Here is a 26,404-nt window from a genome sequence, read left to right as displayed (position 1 = left end):
GCAATGGCAAATTAATATGAACTTTAGCCAAAGTTTGCATAAAATCTTTTAACTGCTGATCCTTAGCCTTTGGAATCAATCTTTCTAGGTATGGTGTTGGAGGCTCATACACACGTTCAGGAACTTGCACTAGGGCAATGTCAGATTATGTGAGGTTGGGTCTTAGTGCTATTTTTGTAATTTTTATGATGTTTTTGCTATTGGTTGCACAACTCTGAGTTCGTCAATTGTTTGGTTGTCATAACTCTTCCCTAATCTCAAAGTTCTGATTGCACAACAATCCTCTGTACCTCTTGGATTTGGAACTGTTTGGCTGGGAAATTTCCCTTTTTCTCTCTGTGTGATGTGGCTTGCTAACTGTCCAAATTGTTTTTCCAGATTTTGAATTGAAGCTTGTACATTCTGCATATTCTGATCATTTTTGTCCATGTACTGCTTTTTAGATTGCATAAACATTTAGAGTGTATCCTCCGAAGACCGTTTAGGCTGCACAATTGGTTGCTGTACAGGATTTTGCTGCAAAGGCTGCACTTGCTGGTTTCCTCCCCACTTCATATTTGGGTGATCCCTCCAACCTAGGTTATAAAAATTAGAATATGGGTCATTTCTGGGTCTTTGAAAATTGTTAAATGCATTTACTTGTTCTGCCACATGTTCGAGATAGGCGTCTTTGTGTGGGCAGCCCATAAAATCATGATTTGGCATGCTATAGATGCTGCAAACTACTATAGTGGGCTGCTGTACAGCAACCTGCTGCACTGGTACTGTTATTCTCTGCAAAAGCATGTCAAATTTTGAGTCAAAATTTTCAAGTTTTCCCTCCATTTTTTCGATTTGAGCTAATACATGTGGAGTTCCAATTGACATATCAAAAACGCCCTTGGTTTGTATCTGGTCTGATGCCCATTGTTATGTCTCTGTAGCCATCTTCTCAAATAACCGAAATGCTTCTTGGGCATTTTTATCTAAAAACGAACCTTCTGATGATGCATTAACATAACTCTTGGTGGTTGGATTTAAACGCCTGTAGAATATTTGCATTCTTGTGTCCCCATTAATATCTGCATGAGGACACTTCTTGAATAAATCTGAAAATCGCTCCCAAGCTTCATGGAACTCTTCATTAGGCTTTTGAACAAAAGATAGAATTTTAGTTCTTATGTCAAGAGTCTTGGATGCTGGATAAAACTTGCTTAAGAACTTTTCGCTTAACTGTGCCTAGGAAGTGATGCTCCCAGATGGGAGTGTAAAAAGCCATGTTTTCGCCTTGTCTTTTAAAGTATAGGGAAAAAGACGAAGCTTAATAGACTCTGCAGAAAACTCTCTAACCAAAATATTCTTGCAACCCATCAGAAATTCAGTAACGTGCATGTTAGGATCGTCATGAGCTAGTCCATGAAAAGTAGGCAATATTTCCAACATGTGATGTCTAATCTCAAAAGTATCGCCTTCATCTTCTGGATACACAACGCAACTTGGTAATTTGTTAGCACGGGCTACTAGTGTTTGTCTCAAAGGTTGCCCAGCTTCGTGCATAGCAAAAGCCATTGTTTCTTTGCTTTCTGAAACGCCTAAAATTAGGTGCTGCAGAAAAGTGCCCTTCAGGGAAAGATCAGGCACCAAAAACTGTTCCCGCCACTACTTTCGTAATGTTCTTTCAAGCTCAGGATCAAATTGAACAAGCAATGCAGATTGTGATCTGGTTTTGACCATGCACAGATTTCAGTAATCTGCGCAAATAAAAAAAACGAAAATTAAAATTATTATTATTATTATTTTATATATATATATATATTTTTTGAATGAAAATAATTAATTAAGAATATGATAAAAACAAATTAATTAAAACAATCCCCAGCGTCGGCGCCAATTTCTTGATAGGATTTTTACCACATGCAAAAGTAGGGTTAAAATCATTGAAAATACTTGCAAGAATACAAGGTAATTGTAATATAATTGCTTATGCAAGGTCATTGTCCCCAAAGATTGTTTGACTAATTCATAATTAAATCAACTCTTAATTAACTATTAAAACATATTTTTATCAAAGATTTGAGATTTTTGAGTTTGAAAATATTGAATTAACAATTAAAGAAACCTAGAAGTTAGAAAATAAAGGCAGCAAACAGAAAAACGTTTTTTAATTAAAATCAATTTAAGGAAAGACTAGGGTTTAGCCGTCATCGTCACCGTCACCATCACAATCCTATGCAATTCTATCAATTACTTATGAATTTCCACATCCATGCTTTGAAGGTTAGGTTTTCCTAATGCATATTTTCCTTGTGATGTTCAAACGAAAACGTATATCTAACATACAATCCATCTATGATGTTCATATCAAATATAAACATGCAAGACTCATTAAGCTTCGTGAAAACTCTTTGAAAAACCATGCAACCCTTAAGAGCGTGATGTTCGCCTTAAGTGAACTTACAATTACTAATCACAAGAAGCCCTCCTCAATTTCAGGGTGATGTTCCAACATAAATTGCATCAAATTACTTGTCTAAATACCCTAATAGTGATCAATCATTAAAAAATATATATAGTTTTAATCGCAGTGATTAATAATTCAAAGTAAGCATGCATCCATTCATAAGCAGATTAATAAAATTACATATTCATGCTAAGGTTCATGGCCTAACCCTAGCAAAAGGAATTAGTTACGCATAGTCATAATTGAAATCATAGAAAATATTATTAAGAATAAAAGGAATGAAAACACTTGAAAGTAGAAAATCTTAAAGAACCCTAGCAATCACTCTCTGTCTCCAAAATTTTATAAAAGAAAGCCTTCTCTCAAACTAAGAATGGCCAAGCAATATAATTGCTGAGCCCTCCTACAAACGCTAAAACATAGGTCTCTTATTCCAACTACGCAAGTAAATAATAAAATAAAATACTTAGAAAATAAAGTCCTAATTAAACTAGGAAAAACTGCAAGGGAACTGTCCAGCCACGTTTCAGCCTCAGAAATCCTCCAAATCTGGCCTTGCTTGTTTTAAAGATCAGGACGTTCTGAACACATCTCCAGAAGGCCACGAATCCATCCGAGGTCATCTTGGACTTCAAAAATGCAATCAAGCCCAAAACATCACTATTCCAGCACTGCGCATTGCTCCTTTATTTTATCGCCAGAAAATAACCGCTTGGTAGAAAATTCTGATATTTTGACAAGATCAAGCCAAGTGACTCACGAACGTCTTCCAACTGGAATTACTCCAAAATTCGTCCATTTAGTTATGTTTTGCTCCAGAGGAAGTCGAAGGTCCTATATTAGAAATACAATTCAAAGTATCAAAATTCTTCCAAAATATACTAAGAATAGGGTTAAATATATAATATAAAATCCGTTCATCACCTGTCGTACAGACCACATTAGGTGGTACCGACTTGTGTGTAGGAATAGGTTGATGAGCTATAGGTTCAGTTGTACAGGTCACATTAGATGACTCTGACTGACATATTATTTTACATTGATTCATATCACCTGGCTTATACATATTTATTATTAAGATACTTGACATGGCATATACTTTGGTTTTCATTGCTCTCAAGAATGATTTCTATATACGTATGCATTATTATTTTCTAGGAAATTATACAGGTTTTACGGTGAGGGGTTATTATTTTTGGAAAGAGAAATGGTTTCAAAAAGTTTCGTTTTTGCCCACTCACGTTTTCTGTTTTGCATCCCTCTAGGTTTTAGTTAGACGTTCGTGTTGGTGGCTTACGAGGACTCTACAACGGTTCTGACAGACTTCAAATAATGTAGGGATTTCTTTCATGTCTTGTATAATTAATATTTAGCTTGCTCGACTGCATCTAGGTTGCCTATGCTCTGAATATGTGTATCTATACTTTAAGCACCTCCACACGCACTTAGATATTTATCTAGTGTAAATTAGCCAGTTTGGTTTTTATTTACCCACATGTTCATATCATTATCACTCCCGCACTGTGCACATGGCTACATCATCCTCACGTGACGACCAGCATGCCTTGATTCCGGTCGGAGTCATCTAAAAAGCAATTTAATTTTTTCTTACTATTATATACTATATTAAATTTTATTAAAAAATTATATAAACTATTTGATTTGGGACAAGGGCATTTTAGTAATCATACTGGTTTATATTCCGATTTTGTTGAATTAGTAAACAGTTTTATGGAATTGTATTCCGTTTCCGGACAGTTTTAGTAAACAACTTCAACAGGAATATGATTCTGATTCCACCTCATTTCAATTCCTCCTCAATCCAATTTCTCTCAATCAGATTACGGATTAGTAAACACCCCATAAGGTATTCAAATCCTGTTGTAAAAAGTAATAGCCTTTTAAGTGAGGGATTAACTTTCATCCTAGATTCAGTGGTTCACTTAAAAAGATATTACTTTTGAAATTTGTGGTTTTGATAAAATTATTTTACACCGGGGTTTGAATACCTAGGTGAATAAAAAAGTAGTTTAGGGGAAGACAAACTTGGTAAAGACTTACCTATATATTGTACATCAAAAAGTCTCAATTTATCAATTATGTTGTCTAGTGAAATTATTGTAAAGCGAGCATCTCCAATGGGAACTCTAAATGGAGCCCCCACAACCCTATATCATCTAAGGCCATCTCCAATGGAGAAGGCTAAATGTCCAAAAGCAGAAAGATGACTTGATTTGTCAGAAAACTTATCTCCAATCGAACGTTTCAGGATTTGAATACCTTTGTCCTTGGAGGCGTGTAATGCCCGTGATAAAAGAAAGGTGTTTTGCCCAAGTGAAACAATCAACATGAATAAAGACTTTGAGTGTAACGCGCAGTAATAAAAAAATGACCTCCACGGTCTGCTAATGGCGTGGCTCACAAGATTGCATCGATTGGGTTTTCGGAGATGAGTGATGTCGTTTGGGTCGTTAGGCCCCCATCTTCGTTGGTCTATGTATTGAACAATGACGGATTACCTTGCCCTCATTAATGGGGTTATGGTGGTGCTGGGGGTGACGCCTCTACTTGGTGGAGGGGTCGTTGTGGTTTATCCCTTGGCACTGCTTGGTATTGTTATTATGTTTGCCTCTCTGTAGGCCTTTTATTTAATGATATGGTTCTTGTTTTCAAAAAAAAAAAAAAAAAAAAAAAAAAAAAGACCTTTCACACAAGCGGAAGCACGTATCAGAGAGGAGGGAGGGAAAGCTTGAAGAAAATATAGTAATTAAATACGTGGCACCACTATAGACTTTAGATGATTTTAAACGGTTATGATTAAAGGTTCTGTAAATTCCGGTACCAAAAAACCCTGGTAGAGGATCAAACCAGTCCCTCTGCTTCTCCAAAGACACAAGTTAGTCGGAAATCTCCCGGGAGGCCACACACCGTCAATTCTCCGATTCCCCAAATCCTTCTCTCAAGGTATTTACTTCTCTTCTTCCCCTCATGCTTTGATTCTTATGTACATTTTAATTCTGTTTTATACATTCTATTTTCTGTTTGGTTACTGAGAAAGGATGGGAAAAGTTGAAAGAGAAAAAAATATGCAGGTAATTTTTTTCCTTTTTTGTTTTAGGGTTTATATTTTGGCATTTCGATTTGATTAGTTTAATTTTCTGTTATCTTCCTAGAAATAGAGCATAGTCAATTTTGGGGATTGAAGATTTTGATGCTGACCCTTTTTTATTTTTATTTTTCATACTCAGCTTGTAAGTGTAAGTAAAACCCATTTCTACATTGTTCTAGGTTGTACCCAATCGGATACCAAGCGTTAAGTGCTACTCATAGCTACTGCTGGGAAGTGTTTGTTTTCCGGATTGTATCAAAAGATGATAGGGAATTCGTTGGCCCAAGTGTCGACATGCCCCACGGTGTTATCTTTGTCGTGTATTTCTTCGAATAGTTTGCCGTATCTTCCTTCAAGATCACCAACAAAAGTAATCCGGACAAGAGCTACATCGGCCGACACAGGACACAGCCAGCAACCCTCCTCTTCTTCTGAGAAAAATAATCCACTTGCAGTTGTTTTGGATGTCCCTCGGACTATTTGGAGGCAAACATTACGACCGTTGAGTGACTTTGGCTTTGGTAGTAAAAGTATATGGGAAGGTGGGGTAGGGTTGTTTCTAGTTTCAGGTGCAGTGCTTGTTGCACTCAGCTTGGCTTGGTTACGGGGGTATCAATTGAGCTCTAGATTCAGTAAGTACTTTGCTGTGTTTGAGTTCACTCAAGCTTGTGGAATATCCACTGGAACGCCAGTGAGGATTAGAGGGGTCACCGTCGGCAATGTTATCCGTGTTAACTCTTCTTTGGAAAGTATTGAAGCTGTTGTTGAGGTATGTTTCTGGAGATTTTAATCCCTCTTAGTTGATCTTGTTTATCGATAGTTTCCGGTGTTATGCAAACTTATAAGATGATGGTGTACGAATATAATTCAATATGTGAACAATAAAGTAAACATGCCACACACAAACATAAAGAATTTAGGGTTCGGAAAGCTTTGCCTACTTCTCCTGTGATCTCTCTTCAGAAATCACCTGCACTATGGAGAATAATAACTCTTCAGATATAGCTCCCAAACAGAGTTCTCTTCAGATATAGCAACCGTCCTGTCAGGTTGCTATAGCTTCTTGGCATGTGGATGGATCTTCCTGAAGAGCATAATTGACTTCATCTTGATCAAATCCAGGCACAGCAGTTGCAGGCCGTGGTCTTCAAGAGGGAAACAACCCGGATCACCAGCTAAGGCCCTTAAATGACCACTTTTTTATTTCTTTTTTTTATTCCCTTCCATCATTCCTTGAGTCCCATAGGTTTGATCCTGTAGAATCTGACCCATTTTATCATTGAGCGAAAAGTATGAAATAAATCAGATTGATTTTTCGATCAAAGGTAATATATGAAATCTTTGGTTTTTTCCTCTTTCTCTATCCCTATCCCGTAGGTACAGTGTTTGAACCAATAGATATTATTACATTCAAATTCCTTCCCGATACCTCCCAATTTTCTGTCAGGTTGCTTGCAATTTCATTTCGTTTTGTTCAATGCTGTGCATCTTTGAAATTGTTGTACAAGTGATTGAGGAAGCAGGGAGTCTTGGTTCTTCTATGGTGATAGCTTCACCTGAGCCCGAACTGGTGACTCTTGTTGTTGCTCTAGTTCTTCCTCATGAATCGCATTGTCATGCTTTGCTTGCTCGTACTCCACCTGAGGTGGATTTTCTTCCATGACCCATTTTGTTATATGAACTTTGGTTGCTTCTTCTATAACATCAGTCTTCTTTTCCTCACTTGTCTTGACTTTAATTAGTGGCATAGTCTTTTCGTCGAATATGATATCTCTACTTAAACCTTCTTGTTGATAAGATCTCATAACTTGTAGCCCTTCACCCCTTTCTCAAAACCGATGAATATGCATTTGAGTGATTTCGGTTTAACTTTGGTACTCTCATTGCTCAAAAAAGGAGCATATGCGCAACACTTAAAAACTCTTAATTTGGAATAGTTAACAGGTTTGCTAGACCATACCTCTTCTACACACTTAAAATCAAGAACGCTTGAGGGTGACCGATTGACCAAGTAGCAAGCATGGTTAACCGCTTCTGCCCAAAACATGTCAGGGAATACCACATGAAACCGCATGTCAATTCAATTCATTCCCTCTGCAGCCTCGCTTTGTTAAAGAGTCTTCTTCACAATAAAGTGTCCTGTGATGCCCTTTTCCTTGCAAAAATGTAAGAACTTCTTTGTCTCTATATCAATGTTTTAAAGAACTCGCCTTAGGGCACGCCTAGGTGGTCTTGGAGGCTGGGCGGCTGGGTTTATACCTCTGTTTTGTGGGGGTCGGCGAATGGTGGCATAGGGGCGTGCCTAGGCGGCTAAGGCGCGCCCAGCCGTTCAAATTGGGCCTTTTTTTTTCTTCGTAATCCATGTCTGTCTCTGAAATGCAGGAGACCCTGCCGTTCTAGTTTCAACAAAGAAGAAAGAGAGAGTTTCTTTCTCCAAATCCTATGTGACAAAGTCTAACCCTAACTCTTTTCTATTTTTTATTTTTTTTTAAATTGTTGCCCATCAGATTCCGCCACCTAGCATTTTGATTAGCAGAGCTTTATTTCTCTTGAAATTCCCATAACTGCTCCGCTGAGCCTTTATTTCCTTTAAATTCCCCACAATAATTGCTCCACTCAGCCTTTATTTTATTTTAAGTTCCCTATAATTGTGGCCACAGCCTTATTTCTCTTCAAGTTCCCTATAATTGCGTACAACAAAATAAATAATTACAACATTTTAAGACTATATGACATAGTTTCCAAGTACAACTAGACTTAGTAATGAAGAAGATATTATCTTCGATTTAGTTATAATTATATTTGTTTTACAAAGTATTATATTTTATAAACATAATGTAATATGTATTAAAATTTCAGGTCCCGTGAGGTGAAGCCTCATACCTCAAGGCTTTCGCCTAGGCAGGGCTATCAATTAAACGCCTGGCCTACGCCTTTGCCTTTTAAAACATTTCTCTACATTCACCCCGTTGTCAGTTCTTAGATATCTGATTTTCTACTTCTGGTTTCCACTCCTTGAACTTGGCAAAAACCTCGGATTTCCCCCTCATAAAGTAGACCCAAGCTTTCCTCGAAAAACCTGAAACCTCCCTTCGACCTTGTTGGCACGGGACCCCATACATGCGTATAAAAATAGTACAACGCTTCCTTGCTTCTTTTCTCACTGTCTGCTACCTTGAATGATGTCTTTGTTTGCTTCCCAAGAGTACAACACTTGCAAAAATCGAGTTTGCAATGACTAACATCTTCTAGCAGATTTTTCTTGTGTAGTTCTTGAAAGCCTCTTTTACTCATGTGCCCTAGCCTATGGTTCCAAAGCTCAGCCTTGTCCTCTGAACCAACCTCAGTAGATGCTGTGGCTCCACCTATTATTGTAGTCCCACGAAGCTTGTACAAAGTGTTACGCTGCATGATCACCCTTCATCACTAGAAGTGATCCTTTGGCAACCTTGTGTAATCCATCTTCGCCACTATACTTGTAACCGGCTATGTCTAAAGTGCCCAAAGATATCAACTCTTCTTTAGCTTAGGAACATGTCCAACGTTTTCCAGTATCCTAACCATGCACAGTATCCTAACCGGCTATGTCTAAAGTGCCCAAAGATTCAATGTACATGATCTTAATTGAACAATGCCTTGGACCATGCACTGTGAATGATCTCCCATCAAGACTTCTCTGCTGCTTCTTTCCTCATAGCTCATATGTATCAAACCATTCTTTGTAAGGACACATGTGGAACAGACAACCGGTATCCAAAATCCAAAATTTTATAGCGTTGGAGCTCTATGTTACTGCAAGGAGGTTCCTGTCACTTTCCTGTGGAGTAATCACACTGGCTATATTCGAATTCCATGCCATCACCTTTGCTTTTCTTCTCTTTCCATTTTTTTGCAATTTCTTTTCCAATGGTTAGTAGCATCACAATGGAAGCAACCTTTCTTTTCTTTTCTTTTCACCTAAATACCATGCGCTTGAGAGCTTTCGGTGTTCTCATCCATCTTGACATAAAATTGAATAGCTTCTACAACCTCATCAAACTTTAGAGCATCCTTACCGAGCATGAGTGTGGTTCTGAAGTGCTTGAACGAAGATAGTACAGATCTCAACAGTAAGAGCCCCTTGTCATTGTCTTCATACTTCACATCCATCTTTGATAGATTGGTAACACAATTATGAAATTTGCTCATATGATCTTGCAATTCTCCACCTTCATCCAACCGAAGACTGAGAAGTTCGTCTTTCAAGAAAAGTTTGTTGGATGAAGTTTTACCCCTGTAAAATTTCTCAAGCTTCTCGCATGTTTCTTTAGCGCTCATATCCTTGTCGAGACGACCCATCACATTGTCAGCTTGATGTAGTTGATAGGGCTCTTCGTCTTTCTGTCCAATTTCTTCCAGTGCTCATCTTGTTGAACTCGGACATTCTTCATCTTCATCTGCACAACGTGAAGTTATCCTTCCCATCAAACGGCTTGATCATGGCCTAACTTGCCTTTTCACCCACCATCTCAAAACACTACAACCTTAGCTCTCGATACCAATTGTAGATTTTAAGCCCTCGTAGTTGATCTTGTTTATTGATATTCTCCAGTGTTGTGGAAACTTATAAGATGATGCTATGCAAATATATGAACAATAAAGTAAACACACCACACATAAACACAAGGAATTCAGCGAGGTTCGGCAAATTTTGCCTACCCCTCGTATGATCTGTCTTGAAAAATCAGATGCACTATGGAGAATAATAACTCGGTTACAAGAACTTTTTGAAAACCCTTATGCATAACCCCAAAACCTTGCTTTATGTCTCTCTACCACTCTTGGCTCTCTACCCTTGTGTTCTTTCTGCCGTTTGTGTGAATAAGAGCCCCCAACAAGCCTATTTATATTACATAGGCGCATAGTTACATGCCTTACAAGTATTGGATTCCTAAATCCTTTGGGAATAGGAAAAACTAACTTATTTCCCAATCCTAAACTAATTGGGATTACGAAGAAAAAATCTATTACCCAATTCTTATGGAAAATAATCTTGTGCACATCCTTTTCTCCTTTCCCAACACCACTTGGAAACCTAAACCTGCTTGCCTTGGTATTTTGACGAGCCAAATCACAACAGTTTGAGTGGCATAATAATCCATTTTCAATGCTGAATGAAAATGCAGTATATTCTTAGTTTTTCCACCTTGACAATGAAATTTCTGTTTTTGTAGGTTGAAGATGATAAAACTGTCATACCTCGAAATGCACTGATTGAGGTAAACCAGTCGGGTCTTCTCATGGAAACTAAAATTGACATTACACCTAGAGACCCACTTCCGAATATTTCAGTTGGGCCTCTTCATCCTGAATGTTGCAAAGAAGGTCTGATTGTCTGTGATAGACAAAAGATGAGAGGACATCAAGGTGTGAGTCTAGATGCATTGGTAGGTATATTTACCCGTCTTGGACGTGAAGTGGAGGAGATTGGTATAGTAAACACATATTCACTCGCTGAACGAATTGCTTCTGTGATAGAAGAGGCAAAGCCACTGCTTATACAGGTGTGATGTGCCCTATTATGTTTTCTTCTTTAGTTGAAAATTATTTCTGTTGATTAGGATAATTAGGGCCATTCATTTACATATTTTTTATCAATCTTGGACGAGGACAACCTATTTGGTCCAGAATCTATTTGCTGCAAATTTGAAAGGCAGAAAGTGCAGGGACTTTCGTCAGCCATTTGGCATGAGACAAAGCATTTAGGCTTTCCCATGGCACAACTGTGCATTGGTGGAAGGTCCTGGAAGACATCATTTACATGTAACAATGGCAAAACTGCAATAGGGGTTTACATATCTTTCAATTTTTTGAGGCAGCATATCTATTAATATTTCTTTTTTCTTTTGGTCTGATCTGTTGAATAAAAGTTGAAGTTGCCTTTAAAATTACTTCACAGATACCAAAGTTTTTAAATATATATACTGAGCGTAGACATATATTATATTAAAAAAAAAGGATTATTAATCAATAATCACCCTGAGCACACACGTATTTTATAAATATATATACACACATATATATACATGTATTATATTTTTTATATATATAATAAAGGATGAAAAGCACAATGAGCATACGTATATACTATATAATATACATATAAAATATAATACTTTGTAAAAATATTCATATCATTCAAAAGTGCACAAGTCAACAAGTTTAACCAAGCAATCAAATTAATCTAACAATCAAACAAATAGAGTCAGACACCTAGAGTCTTAAGTGCTATTTATATGTATATGAGAGTTTTGAGTAATATTAGGGTGGAATATGTAGTCTTAAAAAAGAGGAATAAGATAATATGATGTTTCTTTTAAGAAAAGCGTTATAAAAAAACATTAAAAATAAAATATTTTTAAATTTTTTTTTTCTGTTGGGATGTTATGAGGATATCCATAAAAAATTGCTTATCTATAAATAATAAAATAAAAAAGAAACAAAAGATGCTTATCTATCTATCTAATTTTTTTAAATAAAAGTGAATAAAAGAAAGAAAGTGGGGGTGATAAATGTAGCAAAGTGGGTCTATTTTAATTTTAAAGAGAAAACAACTATTGAAAAACGAAAAGCCAGGAGACCGGCTGTTTTCTTCATCTTCTTTGGCTCTGCAACTCATCTTCTTTGCAGGGCATGGTTTTGGGTTTTTTTTTTTTTTTTTTTTTTTTTTTTTTTTTTTTTAAAAAGAAAGCAAAAAATGGAATAAAGAAACGCCTGGACACCTTGAGGTGCGCCTTCGCCGCCTAGGCGAGCTCTGGCGACACCTTACGTCGACTCCTGAAAAACAGAGGCGGCATACCACCCGCCCAGCCTTTGAGGCCGCCTAGGCGTGCCCCATGGCGAGTCTTTCAAAACATTGCTTTATACTAACATTCAAAAAATTTCCAATAAGGATTCTGAGTCATTTGTGAAGCTAAGAAGCTTTTTGGAAGAATTAATTGGAGTTATAGATTCTCATTGATTAATTGAATTTAAGTTGTCAAGGCATGAATGTGTTTTTACACAGGTAAACTGCTGTTGGCATTAAAAGTATACATTCTTTCTCCTTTTATGGTACTAGAATTTCTCTTTTCATAAGAAACATAATTTGATTAAAAAAAAAGAATAATACAGATACAGGGGACAATATAAAAACGATCTATTGACAGACAAGGTTCTTTTACGTGTGTTATGTAGAAAAGTGTTTGTACATAGCTTGAAAGTTTACATCGGAGTACACTTTAACTTGTTTTAAGTTCCAGTTCAAGCCAATTCAGACCTCCCAAATTGAACTTCTTATATATTCTCTCGTTGCTGCTGCCTATTTGTCGTTTTCTGATTTTATGCGCTGGAAATGGTGTCAATTTGGTAAACACAACAATGGTCCGAAAATCCATTATGCAGAAGCTAATCACCTATGTTGCATGTGTATATCAATCAGCATGCGTGCCTGTCTGTCCACCCATGTGCATTGGTGTACACTGGGCGTTCACTTGCTTCTTACAATTTCAAGTTAATTCATATTTTTACTACACATTTAGTATGTTCTCACTCCTCATGCACGAGTATTTGTCATTGATGTAGTGATCTCTCAGATCCAAGCCATGGCTGAAGATGTTCAACCTTTGCTAGCTGAGTTTCGTGAGAGTGGGTTGCTGAAGGAAGTTGATAGTTTGACCAGAAGCCTTACGCAAGCCTTGGAGGATGTGAGGTGAATTATCTATCTATATTGATAAGAAACTCATTGCTCTTCATCATCTATATCTTATAGTCTCCTACATAATAGAGTGAGATCCAACCCAAAACCTATTGGAACTTGGTGGAGAGGTTAAAGATGGTTTAAACTATTAGGGAAGGCTTTAGTTCCCCAATTTGTGGGATTCACAATCTCAACAATATGGACAACTTCTATTTGAGGGCTTTTCATATAGATAGTTTAGAACATTCTTTGGTGTCTGTTGCAGGAGTTGAAATACATGCCATTAATTTTGACGTGACTGTGTTCTTATTTTTCATATTTATTTCCATGGTAGTTCGCTTACTATATATATTTAGTAATTCTGTGCGTTTATCTTTGTGGTGATGTTTGTTTGGGTGTTCAAGGCAAAAGGTTTTGGACAACGCTTGGTAATTCTCTAATTTTGAACTCTTTCATCGTATTTATGGATACAAAATGTATGAACAGTATGTTAGCAGTGTCATAGTACAGAGTGAGAAGTATGAAGCTACCCTGACAGTTTTTTTTCTAATAATGTTCTGCTGCTTGTGATTGCTCTGTACGCAATAGACATGCATTCTTTTAATAAATCCTACCATGTTGTAGATTCTCTGTTCACTTTCATCTCGTCCACCATCACCACTTGCCTGCTTGCCTGCCACAGCTGATTTTGTTATCCCTTCACACACTGCATTATTCCATCTTCATTACCATCATTGTGCAATCATATCCACTAATAGCACTCATAGTGCTTTCCTACAAGTTCATAATCATCAACATTCTCCCTGTAATCTGGAGTTTAGAATCCTTGATGAAAGTATTATTGAGCTATTAGTAGAATGGTTAAAATTGTTTTTGGGAAGTAATTTAAGTGCATTTATAGGGAGGTGTTATACATTTGTAATAATGAATTTTGTGTTTCGGAAAAAAAAGCACTTCTAGTAAAAGCACATCCGTTAGAAATTTAGAATCATCCCAGCATGGCCGTAGATGCTGACTGGTTGTTTAGGTTCTGCTTTGAAATTCTTAGATTTTAATGTGCAGACTGCGGAGATTCTGATCATAATATGGTGTTTTGAGTTAGTTTTATGATGACCTTTTTAAATAGGAACTTTAAATCGTTTGATTTTCCATTATCATTTTCTGCAGAAGGTTGAATTCATCTGTTATGACTCCTGAGAATACAGAACAGATTCAAAAGTCCGTATACACCTTGATTTTCACCTTGAAGAATATTGAGGTGATCCTAGTTGCCAAGCGCTTACATATTTTTCTTTCTTTTTCTCCATAGTTTCTGTGGCGGTTTTTTTTTTTTTTTTTTTTAAACATATCTTTAGAATTAACGTAATTTTTTTTTCTTCTTATCTTTAGAATTAATGTGGTTTTTTTCTTCGTTTCTTTTTCTTCGCACCTTTGCAGAATATAAGCTCTGATATTCTGGGATTCACGGGTGATGAGGCTACAAGAAAAAATATAAAGTTACTGATCAAGTCCCTCAGCAGGCTATTGTGATGAGTGATGGCTGAAGGCGGACTTAGGATAGTTGTGTATCTTAGTTGAGTTGAGCAGGTGCCCAGACTTTGGTTTTTAGCATTCATTATAGTTTGGACATGAGAAAATTACGCGTGCCTCCTCGTGGCCCTTTCGATTCTTTGGTTTCATTTTTGAGTGCACATAAAGGTTTCAATTCCAGAGCTACATTTGCACTCTCTAATCGGTCAGTTCAGCTGTCTTTAATGTTTTCTCAAAGTAATCAAATATAAAGTCGCCTATGTTTGTGCAGACCACCTGTTGCTATCAGAAACCTTGTGTTCGACTATATATGTTTTTGATATCTTCACACACTCATCTTTACCTGTTGATCTTCGGTCATGTCGTCGTTGGAAAAACTGAAGGCGTAGTTGATGAGTGATATGTTCAATTTCTCAGAACCTTTTCTCAACCTGCAAGTTAACACAGAAATGGTAATGTGCAGTGATGAAGACGAGAGAGAGAGAGAGAGAGAGAGAGAGAGTATTTTTGTAATATTGTTTTTTTATAGCAAAATGACCGTTGAGATAAAATCCCTCCAATTGGTTACATACATTCCCTTTTTTCCCACTTACTTGAAGCATGCTGGCACTTAAACTAATACAACTTAATTAAACTCAATTAACATTGAAATAACTTTCTCAAATGTGATTAAGCTAATCGTATTCATAACACTGCTCTCCCCTTCACTAAAACCTTTTCCACAAGGTTGCTTCAAACTTTAAAATATGGAAACTTGGCAGTGAAGTCATCATAGTCTTCCCAAGTGGCTTCCTCCTCAGTGTTATCCTTCTATTGAATCAGCAGTTGCACCCTTCTTATAGAACTTTCTCTGCAAAATAGCCATTAGCTCTTGGTTCTGCAGACCATTTTTTGTAGCCATAGGTAGTAGTGGTAGAGGATTCACATTAGGGCCTATGTGCTTCTTAAAACAACTTACATGAAACACATGATGAATATTGGAATCTTTAGGCAATTTAAGTTTGTAGGCCACACCTCCCACTTCGTCCAAAACTTCATACGGTCCATGACATCTTGGATGTAGCTTGTGGTAATCATGTGACTCCAGTGACTTAGGGTTGGTTTGATATTGCTGTGCTTTGAAAACAAACTGCTTCTGTTGCACTATGAGAATAAGCTTATTTTTGCTGCTTCATGTTTTTAGCTTTTTTTTCATCCAAAATTGTGAAAATAAGTTGTTTTTAAGTGTTTACCGAACACCTTTTTGAGTTCAGTTTTTTTTTTTTTTTTTTTTTTTATACCCACTTTTTATAAAAGTATCTCAGTACCAAACCAGTACTTAAACTGGTATGGGACAAGCTTTAGATACACCAAATCTCCTTTTTCAAACACCTTCTCAGTCTTGTGCTTGTCAGCCTGTGTTTTATTCTGTTTTGAGCCACTGTGAGATTAGTTTCAAGCATAGATAACATTTGGTCTCTTGCAATCAACCCTTGCTCCACCATATCCAGCTTTGATGTCCCAAGCTCGTGGGAGATAATGTGTGATGGTGGGTAACCATACACTATTTCAAATGGAGTGAGCTTGGCAAAGGTGTGGAATGATGTGTTGTAACTCCATCCAACCCATGGAAGCCAATGCAACCATTTCTTGGGTTGACAGCTAGTGAAACGCCTAAGATAAGTTTCCAAGCACCTATTTACCACCTTAGTTTGTCCATCACTCTAAGAGTGGCAACCTAAACTCATACATAGCTTAGTACCTTGCATTTTGAAGAATTCCTTCCAAAACACACTGAGAAATATAAAGTCTATATCACTAACACTTTGTCTACAAAAAATCATGAGCAACCATACTAGCAGTGTAAGGATGCCCCAAAGCAATGAAATGAGAGTACTTAGATGGTCTATCCACTACCACAAAAATCATAGATTTGCCCTTGCAACTTGGCAACCTAATAATGAAATCCATGCTTATATCTGTCTAAACCTTATCTAGAATAGGAAGTGGCTACAATAACCTTGGAGGAGATAGGGTTTCATATTTGTTTTGTTGACACACTCTACATTCAGCCACCCAATCCTTTATATCTCTCGTCATTCCCACCCAATAGAAACTCCTTTTCAACCTATGATAGGTTTTAAGAAATCCTTCATGGCCTGCCATAAGTGTAGAATGGTGCTCTTCAAAGACCTTGTACCTCCAACTAGAATGGTGCTCTTCAAAGACCTGGTACTTAGACAAGTGTGAAGTTGTGGAATTAGGCTTCAAGCTGCTCACTACTTCTCCCTTCTTGTCTACAACCCATTGATCATGTTCTAGTTCTCTTCCCAGGTCATCCAACCAACCAAAATAAGGATAAGAAATTCCCAACATTCTCCCTTGGCACAATGACAACTTCTGGTATGGGAGGAGAACTTGAGAGCCTTGAAAGAGCATCAGTAGCAACATTCTCATACCCATGCTTATACTATATGTCATAGTCATAACCTAAGAGTTTGGACACCCATTTTTGCTGAAATGGGGGGTTAGCTCTCTAGTTCAGGAAATATTTGAAGGTGTGATGGTCAGTTTTAATAATGAAACGATGACCTTGCATGTAGTTCTGCTATTTCTTGATAGCATACACAATAGCTATTAATTCCCTCTCATAAGTTGATAAAGTTTGATTTCTGGGGCCCAAAGCTTGGCTTAAAAAAGCAATTGGCCTTTCATTTTGTTGTAATACAACACTTATACCATTTCCAGATGCATCACATTCGATGATAAAAGGAATGGAAAAATCTTGTAATGCCAAAAGCTGTGGATAAGTCATGACTCTCTTTAATTCCTCAAAAGCAACTTCAGCCTCTTGGCACCATTTAAACCCATGTTTCCTTGTGAGTTGGTACAAATTTGGAAAATTTTGCCATAACCTTTAACAAACTTCCTGTAATAACCCGTCAAACCCAAAAACCCCCTTAAGCTCTTTGACATTTCTGGGGGTGGGCCAATTGACAATGGCTTGTATCTTGGTAGGGTCAATTGTCACTCCTTCATCAGAGCCTATATGCCCCAAATATTCCACTTCTTGTTGCCCAAAAGAACACTTCAGTTGCTTGACAAACAATTGATGGTGCTACAGCAACTCCAGGATCTTATATAGATGACTCAAATGCTGTTCCCAAGTCTTACTATATATAAGAATGTCATCAAAGAATACTAAAATGAATTTCCTGAGATAGGGCTTGAAGATTTCATTCATTAAACTTTGGATAGTGGCAGTGCATTAGTAAGCCCAAAGGGCATTACTAGGAACTTATAGTGGCTCTTATGAGTTCTAAATGCAGCTTTTTCCACATCAACTTCATTCATTCTAATTTGATGATAACCAAACCTGAGATCCAACTTAGTGAAATACTTAGAACCAAACAATTCATCCAGTAAGTCATCAATTAAAGGGATTGGATATTTATCCTTGAAATTGATGTTGTTCAATTCCCTATAGTCTATGCACACCCTCCATGTTCCTTCTTTGTTTTTCACTAACAACACAGGAAAGGAGAAAGGGCTATGACTATGCCTTATATAACCAAAAGCAAACAATTCTTGTACTGCCCTTTCAATTTCAGTTTTCTGCACAAGACTGTAGTGGTATGGCCTTAAAATTGGGTGGTTTAGCTCCTGGAATCAATGAGATTTTGTGATCATGAGTTTTGGGGGTGGTAGTGTAGTGGGAACAACAAACACTTCTTGAAATTTTCTCAGAACTATCTGCAACTCCATGAGCTGTTGATTTGTTAAACCTGTGGAATCAATCTTGCCAGCATCCAAAGAATACAACAAAACTCCCAAATTCGAATTAGAGATCTCTTTATCTAGCTATTGAAGTGTGATTTCATTAATAATGGACTAAGGAGGTGAACAATGAGATAATTTGTACTTATGTTTGCCCATATTGAACTCCATAGTTAAATGCTGGAAATCCCATAGGACTGGACTCACAAAAGATAGCCATTGTACCCTTAAGACCACATCACAACCCCTCAAAGGTAGTGCAAACAGGTCCATATGACAGTGATATCCACCTACTTCTACCCGAATCCAAAAGAATGCAAATTGATTGGTTGTTCAACATACCAAGAATCTTCATAGTTTTAACAGATGGTTTCTCAGAGGTGCCATAAAATGCACTCACTGACTTCCGTAGTTTGTAATTCAACTTGTAATGCAAGTGGTATTTTATCTACTAAGTCATCCTCATCAAGAATATACAGCATCAAAATTGTTTATAAGCACATTTGTGTCCCCTAACCCACTTATCCTCACATAACCAACATTCACACCTATCCTTTTTTCTTTGCACTTCCTCGGGAGTTAATTTCTTGTAAGGCAAGGCTGGCATTCGAAGTCTAACAACATTGGGAACAGGCAACATAGGTGGTCAAGCAATTTGTGCAGGTTTATGTGTCACAGTTTTCAGACCAACTAGCTTAGTGTTTAGTTGTGTAGCAATAGCTATAGCTTCATGAATAGAAGTTGGTTTCAACAATTTAACATCAAACTTTAATTCACGCTTTAACCCCCAATGAAACAACTCTTCAACAGTGTAAGCCCAACCTCAATAGTACGATTAGGTAATCTACGAAATTCAAGAATGTATTCCTTTAGGGTACCTGCTTGCCTAAGTTTGAATAAGGATTCTGTGCAATCTTCAAACTTGGAGGGACCAAACTCTTGGCACAGTGCCTTGGTAAAATCTGGCCAATGAGGAGTAGATCAGATACAATCACACCAACGGAACCAATGCAGAGCTTCATTGTCTAAGTAAAATGATACGATGAGCACCCGTTAATGTTCAGGAGCGTTGTAATAGGCGAAGTACTGCTCGTCCTTGTAGATCCAAGCTAAAGGATCGTCACCATTTAAAAAACGAGGGAAATCCATATGTTGTTGCCATCGAGGGCGAAGATTATAACCTCCTCCATCGAAATTATCACGACGATGAGGTTTGGGAGTGTCAATACACTGGAATACATCATCGTCAGTGAGGATCGGGGATGGCGCCACCGGATTGACCGTTAGAGCTATTGGATCTGAAGAACTACCACCACCACATGTGTACGATTGCTCCCTACAAAACTATTCAAAGAAAATAGCCAACTTAGTGTCCATCGCTATAGCCATTGAAACATTAGTTGCAGTAATGGAAGATTGGACGAGCTGAGGAATAGTTTCCAAGGAAGCTTCAATGGCAGCAAGATGAGCATCCATGGTAGAGAGACGCGAAGTAGTGGTTTGTGAGGGCATACAAGAGGGAGGTCAGAATCGAGATGATGATACCAATGATAGCTTCAATTTCTCATAACCTTTTCTCAACCTGCAAATTAGTACAGAAATTAGAATGTGCAACTGATGAAGATGAGAGAGAGAGAGAGAGAGAGAGAGAGAGAGAGAGAGAGAGAGATAATATTTTTTTTAATATTGTTTTTTATAGCAAAATGACCATTGGGATAAAACCCTTCCAATTGGTTACATATATTCCCTTTTTTTCCCACGTACTTAAAGCCAGCTAGCACTTAAACTAATACAACTTAATTAAACTCTCAATTAACATTGAAATAACCTTCCCAAATGCGATTAAGCTAATCGTATTCATAATAATGAGTTAGCAACACATATTAAGTCGCGCCAAACCTTGAACTTGACAGCGTCGTTGATCCTCTTTGTTTTGATAAAGCGGGCATCCTTCCTTCTTGCGGTCAGAAGGAAATCCTTGATTTCATGGGTCTGCTTCGTCTGTTAGGGTTTGTATGTTCACATGTTTTAAAAGCAATCATTCATCACTTGAACAAAATCATACATGAACAAGATTCTTAGTGAGTCAATTACTTTCGAACATGATCGTGGATGGAATACGTTGGCTGTGAGATTCACACACAACTCCTCTGCGTGAGTGATGAACTCTTGTCAATTTGAAGGTGCCTTAACAAAGCCTTGAATAAGCTCTTAGGTTCCCTTACAAAATTAATTGTTTTTGGATGTGCCACTGCTAGCCAAGACCAACAGATTGTTTCCTTTTAGGTGTTATATAGGTCATTTGCTTGCGCCTCAAGATTGTCCTTATGAAGGGGTTTAAGTCCACATTTAAGTTCTTTCTATGCAATGAAGACAATGACTTTATATTTCTCTTGTATTGAATGCCAAAACAGTACCACATATTCATCAGTGATGATTCAAACCAGTTTGCAATCCTTGTAAGAAAAATAAAAGCAGAAAGCAAAGTAAAATAAAGCGAGAATTGTAAGAAAAATGCTTGCAAATACTTATGGAATGTTAGTCAAAAGGACAATAAATAGCATGAAAGGACAATAATTTGAAAGTAAATGATAAATACAAGCAATTAGGCAAAGTTCAAATCTATCGGGCAAGTTCTTGCAGTTATTGGCGATATTCTGAAGACTTTAATATAGGAAACCGATGCTACAAAGGAAAGTATCAAAGTTATAAATGCAAAGGAATGTTTGAAATACAAATGAATGTTTGAACTACAAAGGGAATAATTGGAAAGTAGATTGCAGAGCTTTAGAAGTCTTTATGTGTTGAGTTGAATTTCATTTTCTTCAATGCCTCCGCTACCTTTTATAGAAACTGCTCCTATCTTTCAAAGTAAGTTCACGGTTCAAGTCCAAGTGGTCGATGTGACTTTGTTAGAGGATGAGTCTCCCACTTGGATAATTGAGCATTGATCCTATCGGATCTACAACTTTTGTTGTATCCCACATCGCCCGTGAGGGCGTGGTCTTTGGGCCTTATATATCCATGCCCAGAGCTTTAACTTCAGAGAGGCCTTTTGTGGACTACGGTCCACAAGAACAAAACCGTGCGGTAGCTGGGTGGCTGCGACATAGTCCAGGCCCAGAATGCCAAAGCGGACAATATCCGAGAGGTTGGAGTCTGGGATGTGACAACTTTGCCATTGAAAAGTGATTTTCTTTGTGAAAAACCCGACTGCAAAATCCTTCCTTCAGTGTGAATGAGAGTGATCTTGCCGCCTAAACATGTCATGTCAAAAGTACTTTTTTGCTTACTATCTGTGTCAACATTAAAGAACCAATAAGCAAGCCAAGTGGATTAAGAGAACTGAGCCTTGGCCAAGCCGAATACCTAATTTAAGTCTTACAATGAGTTAGCAATAATGCGGTTCAAATTAGTCTTTGGCGAAAATCGAACTTAAGATCTCTCACTTACAAGTGAAGAGAAATACCGCTAAACAGTAGTACTAAATGACAACATTGAAATAAACTCTTACTTCCCTGTAACAACACACCCGAGCGAAAAAACGTACCATTCGGCTTTTGCTTTTGCTTCTTGAGTTGTTGGGTGAACCGGTGAAGGGCTGCGAGTTCACAAGGTGGAGTTGGATGACAATTTTGTTACGGTTTTGTCCCACGGGCTTTGATGTTGCAGTTTTTACTAGTATTGGGCTCAAATGTTGTCCAGATAAAACACATTTCGGCCCCTTTTTTCGAGGATATTTTGCAACTTAGAGAACATAAATTAAAATATGAAAAGAATTATAAAAGAAAATCGACTTAACAAACAAAACAAAATAAAATAAAAACTCTTTCAAGTAAAAATAGATAATGTAATATATTCAGCCAATCTGCCCATTTTCAGCAAATATAGTTGCATATTCATGAATAATTTTCAAAGGAATCATTTAAGCAAAAACAGAGACTCAAACTGATAACTGCATTACTGCAACGAAACTAGTCTAAACCGACACAATTTTACAAGTTAAACACAATCCACCAAACTAGTGCAGAATGGATGCAAAATTCCTTGCAAAATATCAATTACGGTAAAAAAAAAAAAAAAAAAAAAAACACAACCACACAAGGCAGGTCTCCAACTCTCAAGTCTGACTAACCATCTGACAAGCTCCGCTGACGATTACATTTCACAGGTCTTGCACATTCAGACCTGCAGAAAAAAAAAAATCGTTGAATCGGTAAGAAAAACAAATGATCGAAAAAATATCAAGTATTCTGAAGCTTAAGAAAATTGCCCATGTCATTGACATAAAACCGACTTCAATTCAATATTGAAAGCAGCCTAGAGAAATATTGTAAATGCACAAACTGACACGAACCATTCAACTGTGTTTGCACATTTAATTTTGTCGAGAATTTTGATGACAACTGATTGTGGCACCAATGTGCTGTGCTGTGCAGAATCTTATCGACATCCAGAAACCCGAATTGTTACGCATAGAATCAAGAAACCTAATAGCTTCAGGAAGCGTATACAGATATCTAAAAGAGTATGACATCCACTAACATGTCTGGCCTCTGCATGCTCATCTGATACAAATGTAACTCTGGTTTCGGAGTATGTCGTTAAATAACAGTTTTGTTGTTTGTATACGTCACAATAACAGCAACAGTATGGTGAACCATTGAATAACATTTTGTTACAAGCGGTGTTTAACAGATGATAGTGTTTTCACAACAATTTACCTGGAGGAAGAGACTGCTTCAACTTATCAGCTTTCTCTGAGTCAAACACACAAAGTGTGTAAAGGTACTTGGAGCAACGAACCTTGAACTTCACCGCATCTTTGGTCTTCTTGATTTTCACAGAGCGTGCATCTTTCCTTCTTGCCGTGACAAGGAAATCCTTAATTTCATGGATTTGTTTAGGCTGTCAAAGAAACAACACCAGCATATGATCAAATAATACAGATATCATCATCAAGTCAACACAAACACTGTGTTTACTGTGTTCAATGTATAATAGAAAACAAAATGAAAATCTCATTAAATCATTTCCAGGCTTATGAAGCACGGATACGGATATGGTGATACAATACGACACGATACAGTGATACGAAAAATCTCTGAAAAGTAGGATATGATACGTGATATATATAGCGATGAAAATTATATAATAATATACCAAATAAAAATATATAATTTATAACATATTTTGATAACACAAGAATTCGATTTCATCAGGTCATTTGATTTGTTGGAGAAGAAAAGTTGGAAATCTAATTCCCTTGATATATGCAAGTGGCCCTTTGCCACAGTGGTGGAAAGGAGTTGAGCCCTTGCCTGACGGCGTGGATTCGAATCCCGTAGGTGGCTAATCTAACACCTAATCTAACAAAATCTTTTGTTTGACCAAAAAAAATAAAATTCCCTTGATATATATAGAAGAAGTGTGCGAGTTGTATTCATAGTTTCAATAGAGGTTAGTGCTTCATATTCATCAGATATCAATTAAAGTTCCATCTCTTAGTAATTTTTTCCTTCTAATTTCGTATTTGAAAGTGTAAAAGTATTCTAAAAGCATGATATGTGTATCTCAAATGTGGGATGTGTATCCATCAAGTCAAAGTGTATCCGTTGACATGACACGTTTCCAAGAGTATTTGACAAGTATCGTATCCGAAAAGTATCGGATAAGGGATACGCGGCCAAATTGAAGTATCCGTACATTATAATTAAAAGACTCTTGACACTGATGAACTATGGCAATTTCTTACAGAAAACCTCATGCATTTGATAGAAAACAAGACAGCTTCTCAAGATTTCAACACATGCTGTTACTACTGTAAGGTCCCATACGATACGCTATGATAGAAGTAAGAAGCAGTTTGTGACACTCCAATAATAGCACCACAATCTAAGATCAGAACCACCAAACAACACTGAAAGACTATACATCTACATTTTAAACCCAATTCAGTTACCTAAATATACACAGAGCATTATTTTCAAGGAAATTCATCTTAATTACATCCACCATTTCTGTGTATATATATATAAGGATGCCTTTAAGGGAAGGGATCCCCATTCAAAAAAAAAAAAAAAGGATTAGTTGAGGTGCCCACACCACATTGAACTTCAATAGTCCGAACAGTCTATTTTTCAAGTTGCACCTCATATATCATTCTTGCAAAATATTAGCCAAATCGGAAATATTTGAGACATCTAAATGAGTCCAAAGAAATTGACAAACACTTTGTTTTATAAGAAACAATGAATTTTCATCGGGATAATTAAATAGGCAAATGATGTCGGACTGGATTGAATTTTTGCTAGGATGATCTATGAATTAAAACTTACAAAATAGATGGTTGAGATCGTTAAAGGTCGATGTGGAGTGTGTCCCACAACTAATCCCCATTAAAGAGCCTCTGTGTGTGTGTGTATATATCATTTTCTCTACATAAACCCTGAATTTCATTCGCAAGTTTTCATTCACTATTGGATTGGATGCCAATTAACTCACACCTAAAATGCATCTCATCTAAGACTTTGACAAATTCATGCATCTATATTAAAAACCCTCAAATATGCACTCACCAAAATGTAATTTAAAACTAGAATTTGCAAATAACCCATAATATTTATCCTACAACTGAACAAATCACAAATCAGTAAAATTGAAGAGTACTATGATCAGTTCATACATATATTACACACACACACACACACACACATATATATATATGCATATTAATACGCTTATAGATGCATAAACGTGTTGACTGAAGGAGAAAATGAAGATACCATTTTAATGGCCGAGAGCAACCGTTTGCTTCCTCTCCTGGTACAGTAGATCGATACGCGCCCAGCCGCGGGTTTGTGTTCTGAGCTTTATATATGCATATATACCTGAAGGCGTAAGAGGCTGCTTAAACCCTAGAAAGTTTGAGGCACCCTACCCGTTGTTGCACTGAATAACAGGTGTTATTAAGACAATTTTGTAATGAGCTTCCAATGGGCATTTCCTAATCTCTACCACAGGCCCAACTTGAACTAATGATCACTGGGCGAAACATTTTTTTTTTTTTTGGCCGAAACACTTATATAGGAACTCGGTTCTTTTTTTTTTCTTTTTTTCCTTCTGAACACACGATATAATCTACATTAATGAAGATGAGGTGAGTTTAGCCTCACAATGACCTAGCAATAATGTAGTTCAAATTCTCCTTTGGTAAGAATCGAACCTAAGACTTCTCACTTACAAGTGAATATGAATACCACTAGACCGTATTATTAAGTGACATTTGGAAAATCGGCTTTAGTAACCTATTTACAACCCACCAACAGAAAATAGTGATGATCCCAACGTCAATATTTACAAGTCCTCTTTGACAAAAATGTGCATAAGTTAAAATCTTCTTACTAAAGCACATCGAGGACTGACAATCATAATTTCATATTTACCGCTCTATAAAGTATTAGTAAGAAACTATTTGAAGTGGGTTTAAGACGTGGAGCCCCACCTCACCGTAAAGAGCTTTAGGGCTAGCTACCATTGAAGTTGAGACGGATAACCCGGTTGGTGAGGCTGGTAAATCAATTGCCATGGTCTTCATTCGAAGCCAATGACATACTATAGATTGAGTACCTCGTTGAAGAGGATCCTAGAGCTCTATGGCACACTCTAGAAGAGCGTTTTGATCACCAAAAAGATATTTTCTTGCCTAAAGTAAGATACAACTAGCAACATTTATGCTTCTGAGATTTAAGCTTGTAAATGTATACAATTCTGAAATTTATGGAACCCAATCACTTCTCAAGTTCTCAAGTTCTTTAAAGAGGATTTGACTTAACAGTATCTCTTGAAAACT

General features: G+C 37.1%; 2 protein-coding genes and 1 non-coding gene across 8 annotated transcripts; 2 read left to right on the top strand and 1 right to left on the bottom strand.

The window, feature by feature from the left end:
* The first annotated feature begins 1,056 nt into the window (after positions 1 to 1,056).
* Positions 1,057 to 1,164, top strand: LOC125474012. Its single transcript, XR_007255764.1, has one exon. It is a non-coding gene; the product is annotated as a small nucleolar RNA R71 (small nucleolar RNA).
* A 4,536-nt stretch (positions 1,165 to 5,700) lies between these two features.
* On the top strand, positions 5,701 to 15,384 carry LOC125474002 (protein TRIGALACTOSYLDIACYLGLYCEROL 2, chloroplastic-like). Of its 6 annotated transcripts, none has more exons than XR_007255762.1 (6): positions 5,701 to 6,318; positions 10,763 to 11,092; positions 13,163 to 13,278; positions 13,671 to 13,694; positions 14,434 to 14,524; positions 14,888 to 14,998. XR_007255762.1 is itself a non-coding variant. In XM_048577431.1 (6 exons), exons 1-5 carry the CDS (start codon positions 5,812 to 5,814, stop codon positions 14,960 to 14,962), a joined length of 1,119 nt encoding a protein of 372 aa, XP_048433388.1. In that variant the 5' UTR covers positions 5,701 to 5,811; the 3' UTR covers positions 14,963 to 15,001; positions 15,068 to 15,384. The 6 variants fall into 6 exon arrangements, 4 of the variants coding, with proteins under 4 accessions (XP_048433388.1, XP_048433387.1, XP_048433386.1 ...); XR_007255761.1 differs by lacking the exon at positions 14,888 to 14,998 and adding an exon at positions 14,704 to 14,754; XM_048577431.1 differs by lacking the exon at positions 13,671 to 13,694 and adding an exon at positions 15,068 to 15,384 and having other exon boundaries at positions 14,888 to 15,001.
* Positions 15,385 to 22,632: 7,248 nt separating this feature from the next.
* On the bottom strand, positions 22,633 to 25,508 carry LOC125473998 (60S ribosomal protein L38). The gene is made up of 3 exons (XM_048577420.1): positions 25,338 to 25,508; positions 23,277 to 23,460; positions 22,633 to 22,740 (listed from the first exon to the last, which is right to left on the bottom strand). Exons 1-3 carry the CDS (start codon positions 25,338 to 25,340, stop codon positions 22,718 to 22,720), a joined length of 210 nt encoding a protein of 69 aa, XP_048433377.1. The 5' UTR covers positions 25,341 to 25,508; the 3' UTR covers positions 22,633 to 22,717.
* Positions 25,509 to 26,404: the final 896 nt, after the last annotated feature.

Source organism: the organism of the source record quoted next, unplaced genomic scaffold (assembly GCF_019419815.1).
Source record: "Pyrus x bretschneideri cultivar Hongxiangsu unplaced genomic scaffold, Pyrus_bretschneideri_v1 Contig113, whole genome shotgun sequence".
NCBI lineage: Eukaryota > Viridiplantae > Streptophyta > Magnoliopsida > Rosales > Rosaceae > Pyrus > Pyrus x bretschneideri.
Note: the sequence above shows the minus strand (reverse complement) of the source record. Positions and strands in the feature narration are given on the sequence as shown.

What these genes read in the sequence shown, in the direction of transcription:
- LOC125474002 (XM_048577429.1), top strand. Translation starts at nt 5,812, where the DNA reads ATGATAGGGAATTCGTTGGCCCAAGTGTCGACATGCCCCACGGTGTTA. An exon ending in CAAGCCTTGGAGGATGTGAG is followed by an intron (nt 13,279 to 14,433) that starts GTGAATTATCTA and finishes CATTTTCTGCAG; the next exon opens with AAGGTTGAATTCATCTGTTA. An exon ending in TCACCTTGAAGAATATTGAG is followed by an intron (nt 14,525 to 14,703) that starts GTGATCCTAGTT and finishes GCACCTTTGCAG; the next exon opens with AATATAAGCTCTGATATTCT.
- LOC125473998 (XM_048577420.1), bottom strand. An exon ending in GAAGCAGTCTCTTCCTCCAG is followed by an intron (nt 22,741 to 23,276) that starts GTAAATTGTTGT and finishes TTTTTTCTGCAG; the next exon opens with GTCTGAATGTGCAAGACCTG.